This window comes from Oryctolagus cuniculus, chromosome 7, assembly GCF_051225735.1.
Source record: "Oryctolagus cuniculus isolate XC-2025 breed Fujian yellow rabbit chromosome 7, ASM5122573v1, whole genome shotgun sequence".
NCBI lineage: Eukaryota > Metazoa > Chordata > Mammalia > Lagomorpha > Leporidae > Oryctolagus > Oryctolagus cuniculus.
Window position 1 is genome coordinate 134408248 of NC_142873.1, and position 19671 is coordinate 134427918.

The 19671-nt window shown below is 42.3% G+C and overlaps 1 protein-coding gene across 22 annotated transcripts in view; it reads right to left on the reverse strand.

Moving 5' to 3' along the window:
- Positions 1–19671, reverse strand: part of MACF1 (microtubule actin crosslinking factor 1) — a 407864-nt gene that overhangs the window by 260103 nt on the left and 128090 nt on the right. For 3 of the 22 annotated variants that reach the window (XM_089300956.1, XM_089300950.1, XM_070078715.1), the window contains exon 1: positions 15164–15630. The exons of 14 other annotated variants lie outside the window; for them this stretch is intronic. In XM_089300956.1, coding sequence (XP_089157082.1) covers positions 15164–15272 — 109 coding nt within the window. In that variant the 5' untranslated portion in view covers positions 15273–15630. Of the gene's footprint in view, positions 1–5225; positions 6534–15163; positions 15631–19671 lie in introns of those variants that run through there. 5 more of the 22 variants (XM_051857926.3, XM_051857925.3, XM_089300954.1 and 2 more) reach the window with 3 other exon arrangements.

The following is a 19671-nucleotide window of genomic DNA, read 5'->3' on the forward strand; positions in this document are numbered from 1 at the left end:
GAAGTACCTACCATCTTGAAATCTAAAAAGGATACACTGAAGCTGACAGAAGGGGAACATGCCTGCTCCATAATCTCAGGATGTTCACAGTGGCAGAGACCAACAAGTTAATAATTAACAATAACACTAAGAAAACATACTAGATACAAGTTGTAAAAAATAATACTGACACACAATTACAGAGTTGGTTAATTCTGACAGAAATAGGAAAAGAGTTCTTGGAAGGGATGGTATTTGAACTATATTTCATCTTAGTCAAAAGGCCAAGAAGCAATTGGTATGGGAACTAAACCTTGGATCACAAGTTTTTGGTAGCTGGAAAAGGGGTTAAGGAATCCCAGATAAGAAAAAGCACAGTGATTAGGAAACATGTCAGTATAGAAGATGTGTTTTCAGGAGTGGTAGGCCCCCCACACATTTAGCAATGTATTGAGAGACAGCCAGCAGGATCATCTAACTGAGGTCCAATCCCAGAGGACCCAGAAAGCCAGAGCAAGGGAGTGTGTACTTAATTGAGTAGACACAGAGATTGTACAGGGGGCTGGCACTGTGGCGTAGTGGGCTAAGCCTCAGCCTGCGGCGCCAGAATCCTATATGTGTATTGATTCGAGTCCCAGCTGCTCCACTTCCAATCCAGCTCTCTGCTAGGCCTGGGAATGCAATGGAAGATGGCCCAAGTGATTGGGCTCCTGCACCCACCTGGGAGACCTGGAAGAAGCTCCTGGTTCTGGATAGGCTCAGCTCTAGCTATGAAGGCCATTTAGGGAGCAAACCAGCAGATAAAAGATCCTCTCTCTGTGTGTCCCTCTTTCTGTGACTCTACCTCTCAAATAAATAAATAAAATATTTTAAAAAGATATTTTGTACTAAAATTTTCTGAACCAGAGTGTATTTTAGGAAGATTAATCTGTCCATACTACACTAGAGACACACTAAGAGGTAGAGGAACAGGTTAGAGCATACTGTGATAGAATAAGAAAGGCATCTAGGAGCCTGAACTAGAGGAGAAGCAGAAGCAAACAGCAAAGTGGACAATCAGATCTGCATGGATAATGCAGAAGCAGAAACAATAGCCCTTAGCTGGTAATTAACTGCTAATCTATTCTCAATTATTTACTAGATGTGGGGAGATAAGGAGAGTTCAAGTTAATTCTAAAATTCCCAGCCAGAGCAATTGGGAGGAGAATGGTACCTCAAGATAATGAAAATAGGAGGTAAAGATCTGGCAGGGTAGGTTGGGAAAAGCAAAGGACAAATAGAGCATTAGCAGAATCTTGTAGACAGCTAGAATCTTAGGTTTAGAATTCAGAAGAACAGTCAGAATTAAGATACAGATTTGTAGTTAACAGTTGATAGCCGAAGCTGTGGCAAGTGGAGCAGATAGACTATTTTAACAAATCTTCCAGAATTACCATTTGATCCACATCCCTCCTCTATTCAAAATCATTAGTGACTTTAGGGACTCCCAGACAACTAGAGGATCATACTCATATTCAAAGCTCTCTACAACCTTATGAAATTAAATTCTCTTTTTTGGTTATTTGGAGGAGACAAAGATAGTATCTGGCCTCTGACCTGAGGAATTTATGACTCCAATGGAACTCAGCTACAACCATTCTAATCTCATTGTTTCCAAACACACCTCTCTCCTCCCTTTGTTCACTTGCCCCCCCCCCCCCAATTGGAAATTATCTACTCCCTTTTTGGCTTATCTAAATTAGAGACTCCCTTCAAAGTCCAGCTGAAATCCCATTCCTACCTTTTAAGCCTTTCTGGCCATGCTTGCCACCTCTAGATGTGCTGTGGAACTTAAAAGTTTAGTCAGTTTACTTAGCACTGAGCATATAATACCTATTGTTGGCTATCTCTGTATTGAAGCCCTATTTCTCTCACTGAACTGAGCTCTTCAGAGTCAAGCTGCATATTTTAAATTTCCTTAAATATCCAACATTTAGGTTAACAGTAGGTAATCAAGAATACTCATTCATTTAACATATACTAAGCACTCACTGTGTGCCAAGGTTATATTTAAAAGAACACACTGAAATAGTATGCTCAAAGTCAAACTAAAAATTGATCTCCACTGATCCTCTTCAAAGAGCAGGGAGTCCCACTCAGCTGTCTCTTCTATAGCTATAGCTTTCCTAAATTCTTGACACATCTGGATGTCACTTAATGGTCCCTATATAAGCTCAAAGGACATGAGGTAAACTGGAGATCAAGCAATTAAAATATGCTTTCTACTAATGTATGATAGCTGCACCAGCATTACAAATGATTCCTATCTTCAAAGGGCTGCAAGTCCTCTTTAGGATCGACTTTTAAGATCGACTTCAATATTCATTGCCTTCACTACATATTAAGCACTGTGCAAGGCCTGCCTCACAGTATTTAACTTAATCTTCACAACTCTATCAAGTATATATTATTTATCCTCATTTTATAGTTTGGGAAACCAATGCTCTGAAAGGCTTATTAGTAATTTTCCCCAAAAATCACACAGCAGGTGATAACTTTGAAATTTAAACCCAGGTCTTTCAGACTCTAAGTCATGGACCATTATATTGCACAGTCTCCATGAAATTATTACAAGGCAACACAATATAGCCCTATATAATCAAGGGAAAATGAGAGGCATAAACTATACTTATAATAGAGAATCAGGAAAGGCATCTATCACCAAGGTTTGACACAGGATGAGATCTCGGTAAGGATTGAGAGCTGAGATCTTAAGGAAGTGACAACTTTACAAACTTCAGTGCAAAATTATAAGTTTATCTTTCTTCTTAGGAAAACTTTATCTTTACTAATGATAATTATTTGGACTACTAGGAATCAGAGAATACAGGACTGAAGCTAGATCAAGAAATAGACCCAGAGTAAACACAGCACAAAAGAGACACAGACATGGAAGGAAGGAAAGAAGTGCAATAGTTTCTATTCATTGGACTATTACATTCAGAAAAATTAAATATTTCATCGATACAAAGGGACACAGGGTTTTAAGAGCCCCCAAAAATCATATTCAGAGTGATTTTGATAAAATGATTAAAACATTATTAAAAAAAAGACACCTAGTTTCAGAGAAGTTAATGAATTTGGACAAAGTCACACCCAGGCAGAACAAGGTTAGTCAGAACTTGGATTTCCTGGACTCTAGCACATGGTTTCTACATTTTTATGATATTCATCTCCCCTTCTCTAAGTGTTATCTACAAAATGATGAACTTGGATTAGGCCAATGATTCCCAAATACCAATTTGTAAATCAGCCATATCAAAATCAAATGGGAAGCTTATAAGAAAGTACAAAGTCAAGCAAACAAATGCAAAATCTGTATCTCTGTTCAAAAGGCCTCCCCTTCCTCACAGTGGTCCCATACGTCCTGTTGCTAGCAGAGTTTGACTAGGCTCATAAAAGGGAGGGGTACCCTCTCTAGCCACCAAGGCATCTCAGAGAGAAACAAAGGTTATGCAAGCAAGTCTTTGCTTCAGCAAACTAGGTGTGCATTCGCGTGCCTAAATTTGTACAGGGAGAATGGATGAAGATTGGCACAGAATTTTCATTTTATATACATTTCACATTATATTACTACCACAATACCAGCTAGCATTTATGAACTGACTATATGTAAAGCAGGGGCCAAGTGCTTTAATATCTACTCCCAATGATTCTATGAGTTAGGACCTATTTTAATCACCTTTAAAAAATAAGGAAATGGAGGCATAGAAATGCTAAGCGATTTTTCCAGTGCTAGAATAGCAACCCCACATAGACGGTAGACCTCAGAGCCCATTTTCTTAACTAAAAGGCTGAAGTGCCCCTGGCTGATTAAATGTGGTAGGGTGAACTGAGGGTATATTTTGCCCTGCCTTTTTCAATGAAGATTCTGTACTTATTTACATCCCTCTGTTCGTTTCAGGAAAAGGATCCTTTGGCTATCCATTGATATCTCAGCATTTTCAGTCCCAGGGAAGAAATCTCAATGATACTTATAAAGGAAAGATAAAAGATTTCAAAAGAAAACCTGCCCCTCCTGTGCCCCAAGCATTATTATCATCATATCAGTTTTGTTTCTCAAAAAACATTTAAATATTTGGCAGCACTGGCCTAGCAGTCAAGGAGACAGGATCAGAACTTTAGTTCTGCTTCTCTCCCTTCTCTGAGATTTCTTCTAAGGTCTCTTACTGACCAAAGCAGCAGCAATTTCAACTAGTGAAAGTCTGCCTGTCTGGTTCACAATTTCTTCCACGTGGAGACTCACAGTACAAAATTAAAAGACATTTGATTATCAATCTAGTAGTTCCCAAACTTAGATCTTACAGAGCTATGCATTCCAAATAAATCAGAAAGCCTAAGGAAGTTGTCAACTTTTTATTTTGCTAAAGAGATCTACAAACTACCATCAAATAACAATCCTTTCATAAAATAAGAGTTTTTTTTAAACACACAAAAAAAGTAGGAAGGGAAATTTCAGAATAAAGAATAGTGCTTTAAGTTCAGCTTTAAGAAAGACACACCACATTTTTTATCTTTTTTTTTCCCACTTTACTGAGAATTGCTAACTGATGTCTCAGTCCAGCACCAGTCTATATACCCTACAGTTTGGAATGAAACCTATGGCTCAAAGGGTTTAAATGCTGAAGGCCACAGAAGATTATTTAAATGAAGTCTTCTCTCTTATCTAAGTCGCAGCTAACCTGGTTCTTTCCCAAGCCTCTAGGTCCCTACCCAGGACCACCTTCTAGCCTTTTTCTCTCTGTCATAGCTGACAGAAGAAAGTTAAGAGAATTAGCAACAGGCCCAAAGAGGAAACCTACACCATGACGCTTTCCTTCCACCCCTCCCCCTTTCCAGAGGGCTCAGAGGTGGACTCATAACCAACCAACTTCTGCTAAAAATACCCTCTGGAGTTTCAGCACTGTGCAACGTAACTTAAAAGTGGTTTCCTGACATAGGCAGAAGCATGAGCATGAATTCAGCCTCTATAAAAAAAGTCCCGCACCCAAAGCTTGGGCTCTTAACTGCCAGTCCCTGGAAACTTAACAAGTTCCCCCAGGAAGTAGGGCACCCCCTTCTACTCTGCTGCACATTTTAATAAGCTCAAAGGTGGTGATGCCTCCAGGACTTCAAAAGCCATGCATTCTATGAGTCAATGAGAACAAGGGCTATTTGAGATCCTCAGGCCCAGACAACGAAAATAAAAAAACCCTTCACATACTAACCCATACAGCACATGCGGCAAGCCAGGTGGGCGTTGAACTCGTGCTCATCTTGGTAATTGGGCCACATGGCGCCCTTGCGTCTTGCTAGCCCCACCTAAAAAAAAAAAAAGGCTCCCAAAGAGCCTCCAAGTAGTGGCCCGGCCACCCTTTGCAGCTCCTCAAAAAGGACTGCGAGGTACACAGAGACAGACAGCCGAAAGGCTGTGCAATGAACGGAGAGAGAGAGAGGGAGGGAGAGAGAGCCGAACAGAGAAGTGGCTCCACCCACAACTTCCTACTGACCTCCTTCTTCCCTTGAGGTCAGAGAGGAAGCTCCTCCCTAGGGTACTTCCAAAACCTGGGTCTGCGTCTTCAGGCAAGCAGCAAGCTACTCCAAAGTGGCACCAACTCAGTGTCTTCAGACCACAGAGCCTTACAGAGGTGGGAGCTTCATAAACACAAGTCCAGTCAAGCTATTAGGTGAGTAAGCTGAGCAGATAGAAGCTGGCCCTTGCGGTACCTTCCGTTTTCAGAGCAGAAGCGTCCAACCTGGTGAGTCTCAGACAGCTGCAAAAGAGCTGGTGAACTACAACGGCTTACCGCCAAGTTAGGAAATAGTGCATCCATTGCCCAACAACCTGCTCCTCAGGCTCTCTTCTTCTCATCAGAAATACATATAAAATGTGTTAACCAAGGTCTCACAACAGGAGAGACTACAACAGCGCAAGCCCATACACTGTCCACTGCCAACAGAGTCCTAGATTCCAAAGAGAAATTCTCTTCCCCTCACTTACTACAACTGCCCGAAGGGAAGAGTCCAGGTCTCTCCTCAGTGAGTCCACCTACTTTACAGAGTAGCCCAGCCTCAGCCAGCCTTGCATAGTAGATTAGCTCGGCAGATTTCAACAACATCAAAACCACGGGTTTGCTGGTTGCTCCATTCTTTCCCCTCATCCAGTCAGGAATGGCATCCCAAAGTCCCAGACCCTCCCACTTTTGTCTTTATAGTCAGTGCACTTAACTCAGCTGTGCCAGAAATCCCTTTATCCATCAGTGGAAGGCTGCTTGCCTGCTTATTTGTCCAACTTGTTTTCGGAGTTTTGGCTAATCGTACCAGACACTGGAATGCTGAAGAAACACAATGAAGGCCTTTTTCATTCAGATAGCCCAACCCAGCGGTTGCTTCTGCACGATTCTGACCCAACCAGGGCATAGAAGAGCTGAGCCTCTGGATGTCAGGACACACCACTCCTGCCCCACACCTCGCAGAAGGGCGCTGCCGCTGATAAGGGCCTAATCACTGGCCCTGTGCTCTAGCTCCCTAAATAGAATGACTTCTTCAGGCTAATGCTGCTTTCAATCTTGTTCCTGAAGGCGGGGAAGGAGGGGCAGCACCCAGGAAAACAAGTTTCCAGAGAGCAGCCCCAAAGACCACAAATGAAAAAATGTAAACATGGACTTGCCACTTAAACAAGCCTTATGACCTGCCTTAGTGGCCAGTCGACCTCCTTCACTCCCAACGGGGCATCCCTCCCACTTCCAAACTGCAGATAATCTTGTTACTGCTTACTAATAAAGGGACTCACAGCTGACTTCATCCTTCCTTGACTAAGCTCCCAGTCACCCCAATAACCTGTGACAACTGTATTCAATCTCTCCCTCTTATCAGATTCTTCTGAGTCTTGAAGAGGAAGGGTCCTCCTAGAATTTACCTTGTCCTGGGAAAATGAATGCACAGGAGGAGAGAAGAGGAGGAATGAATATTTCCTGATTCATATTTAGTAGCTTCCTCTTTTATCAGACTTAAATTCTCTGAGTGCAAAGACTGTCTTGTCATCACATCCCAGTCGCTAGCACAATTAGAAGGCACTCAACAATCTCAGCTAAAGTTAACTGAGCATCTACCAGAACCGCAAGTTCACAGGTAAGGTGCTAGGAATTGTAAATGTAGTTTCATTTAATCTCAACAATTCTCTACGAGATAAAAATTAGTAAGACTTTAAAAGGTTAAATAATTTGACCAAGACTATACATCCATCTGCCCAGCTCCAAAGCTATGCCTCTTGTTACACCCTGCTGTTTCTGAGAGGGACCTACCCAAAATAAGTAAACTGGGTGGAGGAGCGGTAAATAAAGAGGTGGTTGGTATATTCTCGGGAAGCTTGAGAAATAAAAACACATAGCTGTGGCTGACTGAAGATTTAAGGCACCTTCCAAATGAATAGATGGGGCAACATCTAGAAATAGTAAATAAATTTGGAGCCTCTAAACATCAAAGTAATCATGACTGGGTCAAGTTTGATGAATGTGAACCAAAACCTGCCATGTGCTCCTAACGCCCTAGAGTCTGGGAAAAGGCCAGTTGAGCTACAAGGAGATAGGACTTCCCTTAAGGTTCCCAACAGGTCCTGAGTCCCAGAAAGAGAAAGATGCTGCTGGCCTGGAGGAGAGGACTTTGATTAGGACAGTCAGCTTTGAACTATCCATAGCAGCTGGGCAGGGAGATTAGCCAGGCTATTCCCCTTCTTTTTTGCCCAGTTTTCAGTGAAAAGGTTGAGTGGAGGGAAGACGATGACGCCAGCATTTCCAGAAGTGGACACAAGTTACCTGAAAATTTACAGAGACTGGCTTTCTTACAGTGGCATAGAAAACTGAAGCTACATATATTTTCTTTCCTAAAGTGCTCCAAGTCACCCACTACTAAGATAAAAAAGCAGACACAGAAGCTCCTTTCTCATGTGTAAGGCAGTGATTCATAATATATCACTAATTTTTTTATATACTCCTACACTGTCTTCTATCCATTTCTTAATTTCCAATCCTAAAGTTGGAATACATTTTGTTCCAATAGCCCAGAGGAAGATATTATGTCTTTAATGGTACCTTTTGTGAAAGAAATTTATAATAATGATAGGAACAACTAAATAGCCCTAACTATGCAGCATTATCAACGCCATTTTACAGGTGAAGAAACAGAGGCCCAGAAAAATTACCACCTAGCCAAAAGCACAGAGTTAGGATAAAAATAGTCTGAATCCAGATCCTCAACTTGCTCTCCACCACAATTCTCAAGTACAGGCCAGATGACTACACTGCCAGAATCACAGAAAATTAGAGACCCTAGTGTTCTTTTTCTTTTCATACTGACTAGGATTGGAAGGATTAAGCAACTTGTCTGCCATCACAAGGTAGTAAGCGGAAGACACAGAATAGAGCCCAGACCTTCTGCCTCTAAATTCAGTGGTCTTCTTACTACACTGTACAAACCTAGGGAACAAGTAGTAAAGGAAAGAAAAAGACAAAGACGCCACCTTGATTATAACATCTATTGCCTTAGTTATTTGAGCAGAGATTTATTAGATATATTTTATTCTATTTATTGAGTACACATTACATGCTTAAAAAATTTGTAGGTAACACAAATGGAAGACACACAGCAAATGCCATAAATGGAGGAAGTAAAATTCAAAGAAATCTCACAAAGTTAGAAAGCTGCAGTAAAGCCCACAGAAAAAACTTAACTAACACACCTACAGTTCAAGAAACACCTTAGCTAGTATACCCAGGTTCAAGAAAACCAAGGACACAACAATGACTAAAGGGGAGAGAATAGCAGTCCAGCAGTTCACGTACAAGGCTTTGCTATTTCATAATTGATCTTAAGTTAACATGACCCAATAGTGCAATATAGTTGCTGTTAAAAGGTCGGGGAAGGGGATAGGCATTTCTCACAGAAATTAAGACACTGCTTAGGACACCCACATCCCATATCAGAGTGCCTGGGTTTGAGTTCCAATTCCACTCCCAAGTCCAGCTTCTTGATAGTGTGTAATCTGATTGAGTAGCAGGTGATAGCTTAAGTAGTTGGGTCCTTGCCACCCACGTGGGAAACCTGGATGGAGTTCCAGGCTCCTGGCTTCTGGCCCAGCCCAATGTTAGGGGAGTGAACCAGTAGATGGGAGTCCCTCTCTTCATCTTTGTTTCTGTTTCTGTTTCTATCTCTGTCTTTCAAATAAATAAAGAAAAATTAATTTAAAATATTAAGGGGGGTGGTCTATGCAACCTTAGGCTGCACTTCATTTGGTAGAGATCCAGGGATTATAGCTGATCCTCCTAGTGGGATATTGGAAATGGAAAGAACTTTAAGAGATCCGATTTTCCAATCATTCATTTTACATATAAAGAAAACAAGATCCTAAAGAGGAAACACACAAAAACTCAAATGCTTTTTTCAAGTAACCACAAAGCCCTTTTTCTATCACAATGAGAGATATACTGAGCATCCACCTAAGGCTATACATAAAACTAGGCCACATGGTTCCTGATACAGCTTATAACTAATGCCATCTTAATTCCTTCATTTATGTATTCAAGTTACTTTACTAACACCTAACTTTGTCTCAACACTTGAGATACCAAGATGAGGAAGAGTCCCTGTTCTAGTTACTGAGGAGCAAGAAGGCAAAGCAGGCTTGAACACATGGTACTGACAAGAGTGTTACTGGAGCATAGGAAGGTTTTCCAGGAGCAGTAACTTCTTAGCTTTAAGGACAAGTGTCAAGTAGTATACTCAAAGGAGGCATTTCAGGTGAAGATCAGCATGTTTTTAAATGACGCAGGAATACTGGGTGCTAGTAAGGCTAAGAAAGGAAATGAAACCCATGAAACAGGCAGGGGGCAGATCATAAAAACCCTTTTATGTTATGCTGAAGAGTTTGAACTTTCTTCTAAAAGCACAGGGGAAGCATAGAAGGATTTTAAACAGGGGAGTGACACAGACAGCTCTGCATTTTAGAAACATCTCTGGCTACAGTGAAGACGACAGACGGGAGGAGAAAAGGAAAGAGGGAAATAACAGGTTATTTTAGCAGTCTGAGAGAGGAAAAATGAAAATAAAAAGTAGGTAGTTTTAAGACTAATGACATAATACACACAAATTCAAGTATGGGTAAGATGTACTGAAAATTATTTAAAATTCTCAATACAAATTGAGTGTTAAGCCCTGTATTATAGGCATTACATGCCTTTGGTATAAACTGTCTGTGTGTCTTCCTGTATCTTGTTTATATCTGCTAGTGACATGAAATGTGGTTGCAAAAGCCACATACTTATGTCATATAATCAGATCTCATCAATCACTATCAATGATTGCTTCTACACACTTCTGCATTCCCTTCACTTCCCTACACACACACACACACACACAGGGCAACCACATTTTCAAAGTAAAAATAATAAATTTAACTTTCCAAAGGGAGTACTAGAACCAGACAAATTAATGAAAAGGGAACTGTTCAGCCTAAAGAATACAGCTTTCAAATATAAGCCAATCTGAAACCTAGAAGAGAAAGCAGACTTAATCTTTGCTAGGTAGAATTTGGACTAACAAGTATAAATTACAAACAGGCAACTTTCAGCTTAAAAAAGAACTCCCCATGGGGCTGGTGCTGTGGCGTAGTGGGTAAAGCCGCCACTTGCAGTGCCAGCATCCCATACGGGCGCCGGTTTGAGTCCTGGCTGCTCCTCTTCTGATCAGTCTCTCTGCTATGGTCTAGGAAAGCAGCTGAAGATGGTCCATGTCCTTGGGCCCTTGCACCCACGTGGGAGACCCGAAAAAAGCTCTTGACTCCTGGCTTTGGATTGGTACAGCTCCAGCTGTTGCAGCCACCTGGGGAGTGAAACAGCAGATGGAAGATCTCTCTCTCTTCCTCTCTTTCTCTCTCTCTCTGCCTCTCCGTAACTCTGCCTTTCAAGTAAATAAATAAATCTTTTAAAAAAATAAAACTCCCCAATTGTCAACACATGTTATATGTTCTACAATCATAAATCTTCAAGCAAAGAAAAAAGAACTTCTGACAAGAGTAAGATGAAGTAGGAAGTTGGACTGGCTAATGTGTTTGGCTAATATCCGAAATTACCAAACTGATGAAACTGCTGCTGTTTTTTCTGTTTATTTATATGAATCATTTAAAAAAAGTGATTCACTACAAAAAATACAACATAGAAATAAACTAGATGCCAAGGCTAATATAACTGCAATTGAGAATCTCCCAATTCTAAGAGGAAAATAAATATACTTAAATAAAACACTAAGAGTATATGAATTGAAAAATCTATACATAGTGAGAATTTACTAGTACACGATCTCTTAGAACTGAAGCGTTAGGGGCCTGCGCTGTGGCACAGTGGGTTAGAGCCCCAGGCTGAAGTGCAGGCATCCTATTTGGGCGCCGATTCTAATCCCGGCTGCTCCTCTTCTAATCCAGCTCTCTGCCATGGCCTGGGAAAGCAGTAGAAGATGGCCCAAGTCCTTGGTGGGAGACCTGGAAGAAGCTCCTGGCTCCTGGCTTCAGATCAGCACAGCTCCAGCCGTTGCGGCCATCTGGGGAGTGAACCATCAGATGGAAGACCTCTCTTTCTCTGTCTCTACCTCTCTTTGTAACACTGTCTTTCAAATAAATAAGATAAATCTTAAAAAAAAAAAAAAAAAGAACTGAAGTACTAAAAGGAACCTCAGAGACGACCCAGTGCAATGATTTTCAACTCTAATACTTTTTCAAACAAGTTGTATAAAGAACTCAACAGAGAACATACACGAAAGCAGTACTTCATAGTATGTATCAATTTTATGTTTTTAAGTTTGTATTACTTATTTTAAAGCCAAATTATATAAATATTCAATTTTTACAAAAATTGGGAGATGAATCAATTGCAGTTATATTAGCTTTAGTATCTAGCTTATTTCTATGTTGTATTTTTTTGTAGTGAATCACTTTCTTTTAAATGATTTATATAAATAAACAGAAAAAACAGCAGCAGCTTCATCAGTTTGGTAATTTCAGGATATTAGCCAAATGAACAGAAACAAAAGCCTGAAAGAACAACAGAAATCTTTGTAACAAAGGTGAATATCTTCACTATCTAAAACTATGTACCTTCCTTATAGTATGTAAACATGAACAGAAAAGAAGATGGGGCAAGCATTGTGACACAGTGGGTTAAGCTGTCACTTGAGGGGCCTGCGCTGTAGTGTAGTGGGTAAAGCCACCACCTGCATCAGTGACATTATATATAGGTGTTGACCGTTAACCCAGCTGCTCCACTTTCAATCCAGCTCCGTGCTAATGTGACCAGGAAAGCAATGAAGACAGCCCAAGTCCTTGTGCCCCTGCACCCATGTGGGAAATCTAGAAGAAGCTCCTGACTCCTGGCTTCGGCCTAGCCCAGCACACCCCACCACCACTTGGGGAGTAGACCAGCAGATGGACAATCTTTTCTCTGTCTCTGTCTCTGTCTCTTTCTCTCTCTGTGTAACTTTGACTTTCAAATTAATTTGCTTGCCTTCTAAATCATAGTGCTGGTTCAAGTCCCAGCTACTCTGTGCTTCAGATCCAGCTTCCTGCTAATGCACCTGACAGGCAGAGAATGAGGAATGGCCCAAGTACTTGGGTTGTTCCTTGCCACCCAAATGGGAGATCCAGATGGTTCCTGGCTCCTGGATTCAGCCTGGCCCAGCCTCAGCTGCTGCAAGCATTCAGGGAATAAACCAGCAAATGAAATATCTTGCTCTCTCTCTTTTCTCCTCTCCCCCCAACACTATCATTCTGCCTTTCAAATAAATAAATTAATTTTTAAAGAAAAGTGTGATAAGAACAAAAACTGTTAATACTATCACAGCAGGGGCTGGCGCTGTGGCACAGTAGATAAGGCCGCCGCCTGCAGTGCTGGCATCTCATATGGGCACCAGTTTGAGACTGCTCCACTTCCGATCCAGCTCTCTGCTATGGCCTAGGAAGGCAGCAGAAGATGGTCCAAGTCCTTGGGCCCTGCATCCACCTGGGAGACCTGGAGGAGGCTCCTGGCTTCGGATGGGCTCAGCTCCGACCAGTACAGCCATCTGGGAAGTGAATCAGCAGGTGGAAGACCTCTCTCTCTTTCTGCCTCTCCTTCTCTTTCTGTGTAACTCTGACTTTCAAGTAAATAAATAAATCTTTAAAAAACAAAATACTACCACAGCGATGTGTCACCAACTCACCTTCATGCACTGAACTCTAGCCCTTACAACTGAGCCTTGCTTCAAATTTATTATGTACATGATCTATGTCCTGTGATAGTGTACATACTAAAATTTAAAAAGACTCACTCAGAAGAGATTATTTTCATGTTTTTAACCAAGTGTACATTTATTAACAGTCAAATATACACGCAGAGATGGTAGAGGAATCTTTATTCTGGCAATGTCCAATGGGAGGTAGTAATTACAGGGCACATATTATCTTTTTAAACATCTTTAACAGATAAGATACATCTTAAAGTTGAAATGACAATAAAATGGGTTCAGAATCTCTCAAGTACTCCCATGGAAAGTTTGATATCCAAAGTGTCCAACTTCTCTTGGCATCTTTTCCTACCATACGACAATAAAAAAAAAAAAAGTGTCCAACTGAAAAATCACTGTTCTGATTTTACACATAAGCTGAACACAGTTCATTCCCAGTGTAACTTTTAGGTACTAGAATCAAAGTTGTTTAATAAAAATAAAAAGCTTTTACAATGTATTTCTATGTTAGTGTATTTCATGTTTATGAAGTTAATATTCTGAAATGTTAAAAAGAAAGCAGATAGAGGAATGGCTCTTGAATTCCACAGAAAATCCTATAATGAAAATAAACTTTTAAAATACTAATCAATCATTGGGTTAGAAATGTCATTATCATAATGCACAAGGAAATGAAAGCAGCAGCTTCCATCTGAATGATACTCATTTTTTCATTCCATATGAAATAGTAAATAGGATCAAATAAGAAGCCTGCCTATCACCTCTTTCCTGCTAAGCTGAATACAGAAAAGCCACTTTGGGGTACCTTTTAAACATACCACCACACCATCAAACATGCTAGTATTTCTAAGTGTCTATCTCTGCCTTTGCTGACACAGACATACACTGGGATCTGAATATTTATTTACTCAAAAGCTTTTCTGAGACTTACTGGAAAGGACACTGGGGAATGACTGAATCCAACTCTAATTCTGTCAAGCATTCATGAACTTTTAATAGAAAGTTAAGTAATAAGTCATCAAGTCTCCATCTTAACTTGTAAGACACACAGAAACAAAAGTCTACATAACTTGGCTTGAAGGCAGGATGCTTCAAAATCACAGCGGGAGTACTGAAGGTATGGAGGGTGCATCCAGGAAAACTCAGACCTTATTAATCCTCAATTACAGAGTCACAGAACCAGCTAACTCAAGGTGGATCCCTGCACTGGGCTGCCAGAAGTCAGTGGAGTGTACTGTGGTGACTGATAGCAATACAGGAAGAAAGAGGATTCTTGCATAATTTAAAAAAATTTTTTTAAAAATTATCCAAACTCAATTTCCTAGGAAAAAGAACAGTTAACTTCCTCACGTTGAGTACACAGAGCTAAACTGTAAGGAGCAGCATCCATCACAACAAAGAGAGCACAGGCACCCTGTGTCCCAGGATGCATCTCGCCAAGGACACTGCTTGACCCTTTCCTCTCACCGACCCTGCCTCCTCTGCCTTTCTCATCCCCAAAGACACCAAATCCAGAGACTTCTCCAGTCCCACCGAACTCAGAAACGTTCCCCACATCTACCCCTGAAAGAGGATGACATCCTTAACTGTGTATGTTTTTGATTAAAAACTGGAATCCAAAAGACCACTTTGAGACTGGGAAAGTGAAGAAAGGAAGGCTTGTTTCTCTGAGGAAGGACACAGTCAGCATAGCAGCCACTTCCCCCCAGCTGAGCCCAGACATCACCTCATCTAACCAGCACTCTCCAGCCAGACAGCCCCATGGAGCAGGAAAGTCTGGGCCCCCACACCCCGCACAGCACTGGCCCTTTAAGGAGGGTGACTGGGAAGCCCTCCGTCATTCATCGACCCTCACAAGCCTCACAGAAGATTAAAGAATAACTCAGCACCAGTTGGTTACCTGCTCTGCCCCTGGCACGGCTCTTCCAGTACAGAACACCGACAACTCCAAGAATGTGAGTCAGAATAAAGACAGCTGGTGGCAAATAAGACGAATCTAAGAACGGCATTTTGGGACTGGCCTTTCTCCTCCTTCGCGTTAGCCCCGAGGCCCGATCAGCGCTGGCCTCTGGATGCCTTTCTCCTGAGCTTACTGCCGTCCCGCACTATCAGCACGGGCGACGGGCTCAGCAACTTCCTGGCTGCTGCTCCTCCATCTCGCCTCTGACTGGCTTTCCGCAAGCGGTAGTAGCCTGGGACTAAAAGTGTACAGTGTATCTCAGACAAAGCCCAGGAAACAAGTGGCCAGAGGGGGAGGGGAGCGGGAAGGAGGGACAAGGAGAGTGGAAAGGAGTGCCTAAGCCAGCGTCAGGCTGACTCAAACCTCTATCTTTGGCATCCTCTGCTCAGCTTAAACAAACCAACCTCAGACCCTTCCACGAGAGGGGAGGGTGTCGGAGGACGACATGCTCTCAACTTTCCATTCGCAGCTGGGCTGGAACACTAGACTTCAGTATGTAGCCAGAAGGGAAGTTACGGGAGCACTAGGGGCACTCTTGTGGGGATGAGGCAAAGTATACAGGAACAGACAAGCCCCGTCAGTGCCCTGGTGCAGTTGGAGGGCAATCCCGCCACACCTGCAGCCAAGCTGTTCCTGAGAAGCAGAGGATCTGAACAGACTCCAAGAAAACAGACCTGACACCTAGGTGCAATGAACAATGAAGAGAATACCCAAAAAAATTAAAACATATGTTCACACAAAGGTCTGTATATGGACTATGTGCAGCCACATTATTCAAATTTAAAAAATGGAAATTACTTAAATGTCCATCAACTAGTGAACTTATAAGCAAATTGTGATACACCTACACCCATACAATGAACTACTACTCTGCAAGAAAAAGGAACAGGGGCTGGCGTTGTGGGAGTCCTGGCTGCTGCACTTCTGACCCAGCTCCCTGCTAATGTGCCTAGGAAAGCATTGGAAGATGGTCCAAATGCTTGGGCCCCTGCCTCAATATGGGAGACCTGGACGAAGCTCATGGCCTCAGCCTGGCCTGGCCCCTACCAGTTGCAGCCACTGGGAAGTGGACCAGTGGATGGGAGAACTATCCCCCTCCCTCTCCCTCTCCCTCTCTCTCTGATGCTCTGCCTTTCAAATAAGTCTTTAAAAAAAAAAAGATGTTGGTCAGATTCTGAATAATCATAAACAGAGTTATCGGGATTTTTTTAATAGACTGGATGTGAGATGAGGAGGGAAATAATAAGGAATAGCTCCAAGGTTTTTGGCCTGAATAACTGAAAGAACAGAGCTGCCATTTCTTGAGTCACAAAAGACCGAGAGAGAAACAGAGGGTTTTAGGTTCATTGATGGTTGTGCTTATTTGGTGTTTTGGGAGGTGAGTAGGAATTCCCTTTTGAATACTTCATGTTTGAAATACCTAATACCTAATAGATATCCACACAATATGTATTTGGAGTTCGGGCTATGGTTCTAAAGCCCAGAGACTGGATGACATCACTTAGGGAGTAAAGAGAGAGAGAGAGGAATCAAGTTCAGGGACAAAGCCCTGAAGATCTCCAACATTAGCTAGGGAAGAGGACGAACCACTCAGAAATATTGAAAAGAGGAGACGTGAGTTAGGAGGAGAGCCAAAAGAGTATGTTGTCCTAGAAGACACGGATAGAAGTGTTTATTAACCGAGTCAGAGCTGTTAGTGTGTGGAGATGTGGACTGGGAACTGATCATTGAACTTAGCTATGTGGAAGTAACTGGTGACTTTAACAAGGACTGTTTTGATGGCACAGTGGAGAAAAGGCCTGTTTGGAATAATTTAAGATGAACAGGAGGAGAGGAGCAAGGGACAAGTAAAAACAATGCTTCCAAGGAACTCCACTGTACAGGGGAGTAAAGAGAGGGACGGTAAGGTCAAAAGAGATTCTTCGTGACATGTGACATGTGTTTGCCAAAGTGAATAGCACTAGAGAGGGAAAACTGATGATGAGTCTGAGGAAGACTAAGCCAGTGCTCCCTCTCATGTGAAACACAGCACGTCCATTCAGTTTAAACATCCAGGGTGCCATACACACAAAGATGACCAAAACACGTCCCTTACTGAGAAGCACAGAAGCTCCTGAAATGTGATGGTCAAAGAAGATGGACTTGCCTGGGGAGGGAACTAACACTGGTAAGCAGCTACTAAAAAAGCACCTTCATATTTTTTTACATCATTTAATTTCTATAATACCCCTGGGAGATTAATATCATCATCCACATGTTGTAAATCAAGACCTTGAGGTTCATGGAGCAAGTGTTTAGCATAGTTTAGATACTGCCTTCCATATCAGAGTTTCTGGTTCAATTCCCAGCTGTGGTTCCTGATTCCAGCTGCCTTCTAGTGCAACCCCTGGGAGACAACAGTGATACTCCAGTGACTGGGTTCCTGCCACCCACATGGGAGATCCGGCTTACAACAGTTCTAGCCACTCCAGGCATCTGGGGAGTGAACCAGTGGTTGGAGAAGATCTCTCTATCTCCTCTGTCTCTCCAGTTTTAAAACCAGGAGACTAGATGATATCACATAAGTTCATTATGGTGCAAATTTTTTTTCAAATCCATGCAGTTTTTTAATAATGCAAATTTTCCATAAACTTTTTGAAGGCCTTTCATATGCATCGATTTCAAAATCAACTTAACTTTTAATTCCACTTTTTCACAAACTTTTTGAAGTATGCACATAGGAAGGAAGGAAGGGGAGGGCCACTGCCTTTGTGAAAATAAAACAGATCGTTCACTTAGTGAAACTAAGATGGATCTGTGTACTGTCGTTTACAGGAAGTGGTTGGAGGTTGGCAGGAGGGAGTGACTAGCTTTCTTTTTCAGAGATCATTTATTATATAAGAAACAGACCATTTAAAGTCACATTTCGCACCTCCCAGGATATCCCTTGCTAACAGCCAGTGGGCAGGACTTCAAATCATCAAAGCCTTGTAGAAACAAGACTCAGAACTTTATTAAAACTTTATGCCCACCTCTCTTTGAGATTACTTCATTCACATGAATTTAGGATTGTCTCCCACAACCGTTACCCACAAGATACCTCAGCACAAGGCAGTGCCCTAGAATCACATTAACGTTTGAGGCTGAGATCAAAACAAGACCATGGGAAGGTATGCTGTGCATTTTATTTAAACTGACATGGAGCTCCACTTGGTCTCAAAATAACTGTTATCCATAAGCATCATAACTTCAGCAGACACAGACTGAAAGTTTAAGACATATTATCATTAAAAGATCAAAATCTATAAAAAAATATTGCTTACAGGCCGGCGCCGCGGCTCACTAGGCTAATCCTCTGCCTAGCGGCGCCGGCACACCGGGTTCTAGTCCCAGTCGGGGCGCCGGATTCTGTCCCGGTTGCCCCTCTTCCAGGCCAGCCCTCTGCTGTGGCCAGGGAGTGCAGTGGAGGATGGCCCAGGTGCTTGGGCCCTGCACCCCATGGGAGACCAGGATAAGCACCTGGCTCCTGGCTCCTGCCATCGGATCAGCGCGGTGCGCCGGCTGCAGCGCGCCGACCGCGGCGGCCATTGGAGGGTGAACCAACGGCAAAGGAAGACCTTTCTCTCTGTCTCTCTCTCTCACTGTCCACTCTGCCTGTCAAAAAAAAAAAAAAATAATAAAATAAAATAAAATAAAAAGAAAAAATATTGCTTACAAAGGGAGGCGGCTTTTGTAGAAAAATACAAATATACTAGAGATTGTAAATTTGTTAGAGGGAATCTCGGGTTCCTTGAAATGGCAGGACGCAGGCATCAAAGACTGGTCCTGAACTTGTCATCTGCCTTGTCCCATGAGAACACTAAGCATCTAGGCCGGCGCCGCGGCTCAATAAGCTAATCCTCCGCCTTGCGGCGCCGGCACACCAGGTTCTAGTCCCGGTCAGGGCACCAGATTCTGTTCCGGTTGCCCCTCTCCCAGGCCAGCTCTCTGCTGTGGCCCAGGAGTGCAGTGGAGGATGGCCTAAGTGCTTGGGCCCTGCACCCCATGGGAGACCAGGAGAAGCACCTGGCTCCTGGCTTTGGATCAGCGCAGTGCGCCAGCTGCTGGCCACCTTCACTGGAGGGTGAACCAACGGCAAAGGAAGACCTTTCTCTCTGTCTCTCTCTCTCTCACTGTCCACTCTGCCTGTCAAAACAAAACAACAACAACAACAAAAAAAAAAACACTAAGCATTTAACTGCAGATAAGCAGAGGCTGTAGCTTCACAGCAGATAAATAGGAGATATCCCTGACTCTGGCTCTGTGATTTAGCAATGTGGTACTGAAATAGCAATACCATAAATAAGCCCAGAATGTCTACAAAGAATATTCTACACACTCAAGTTTTTGTCACTGAATATTTATAATAAAGTAGGGAAAATCTCTCTACTTCTTACTCACTAAACCTAGATGCCTAAGTGTATTATAGT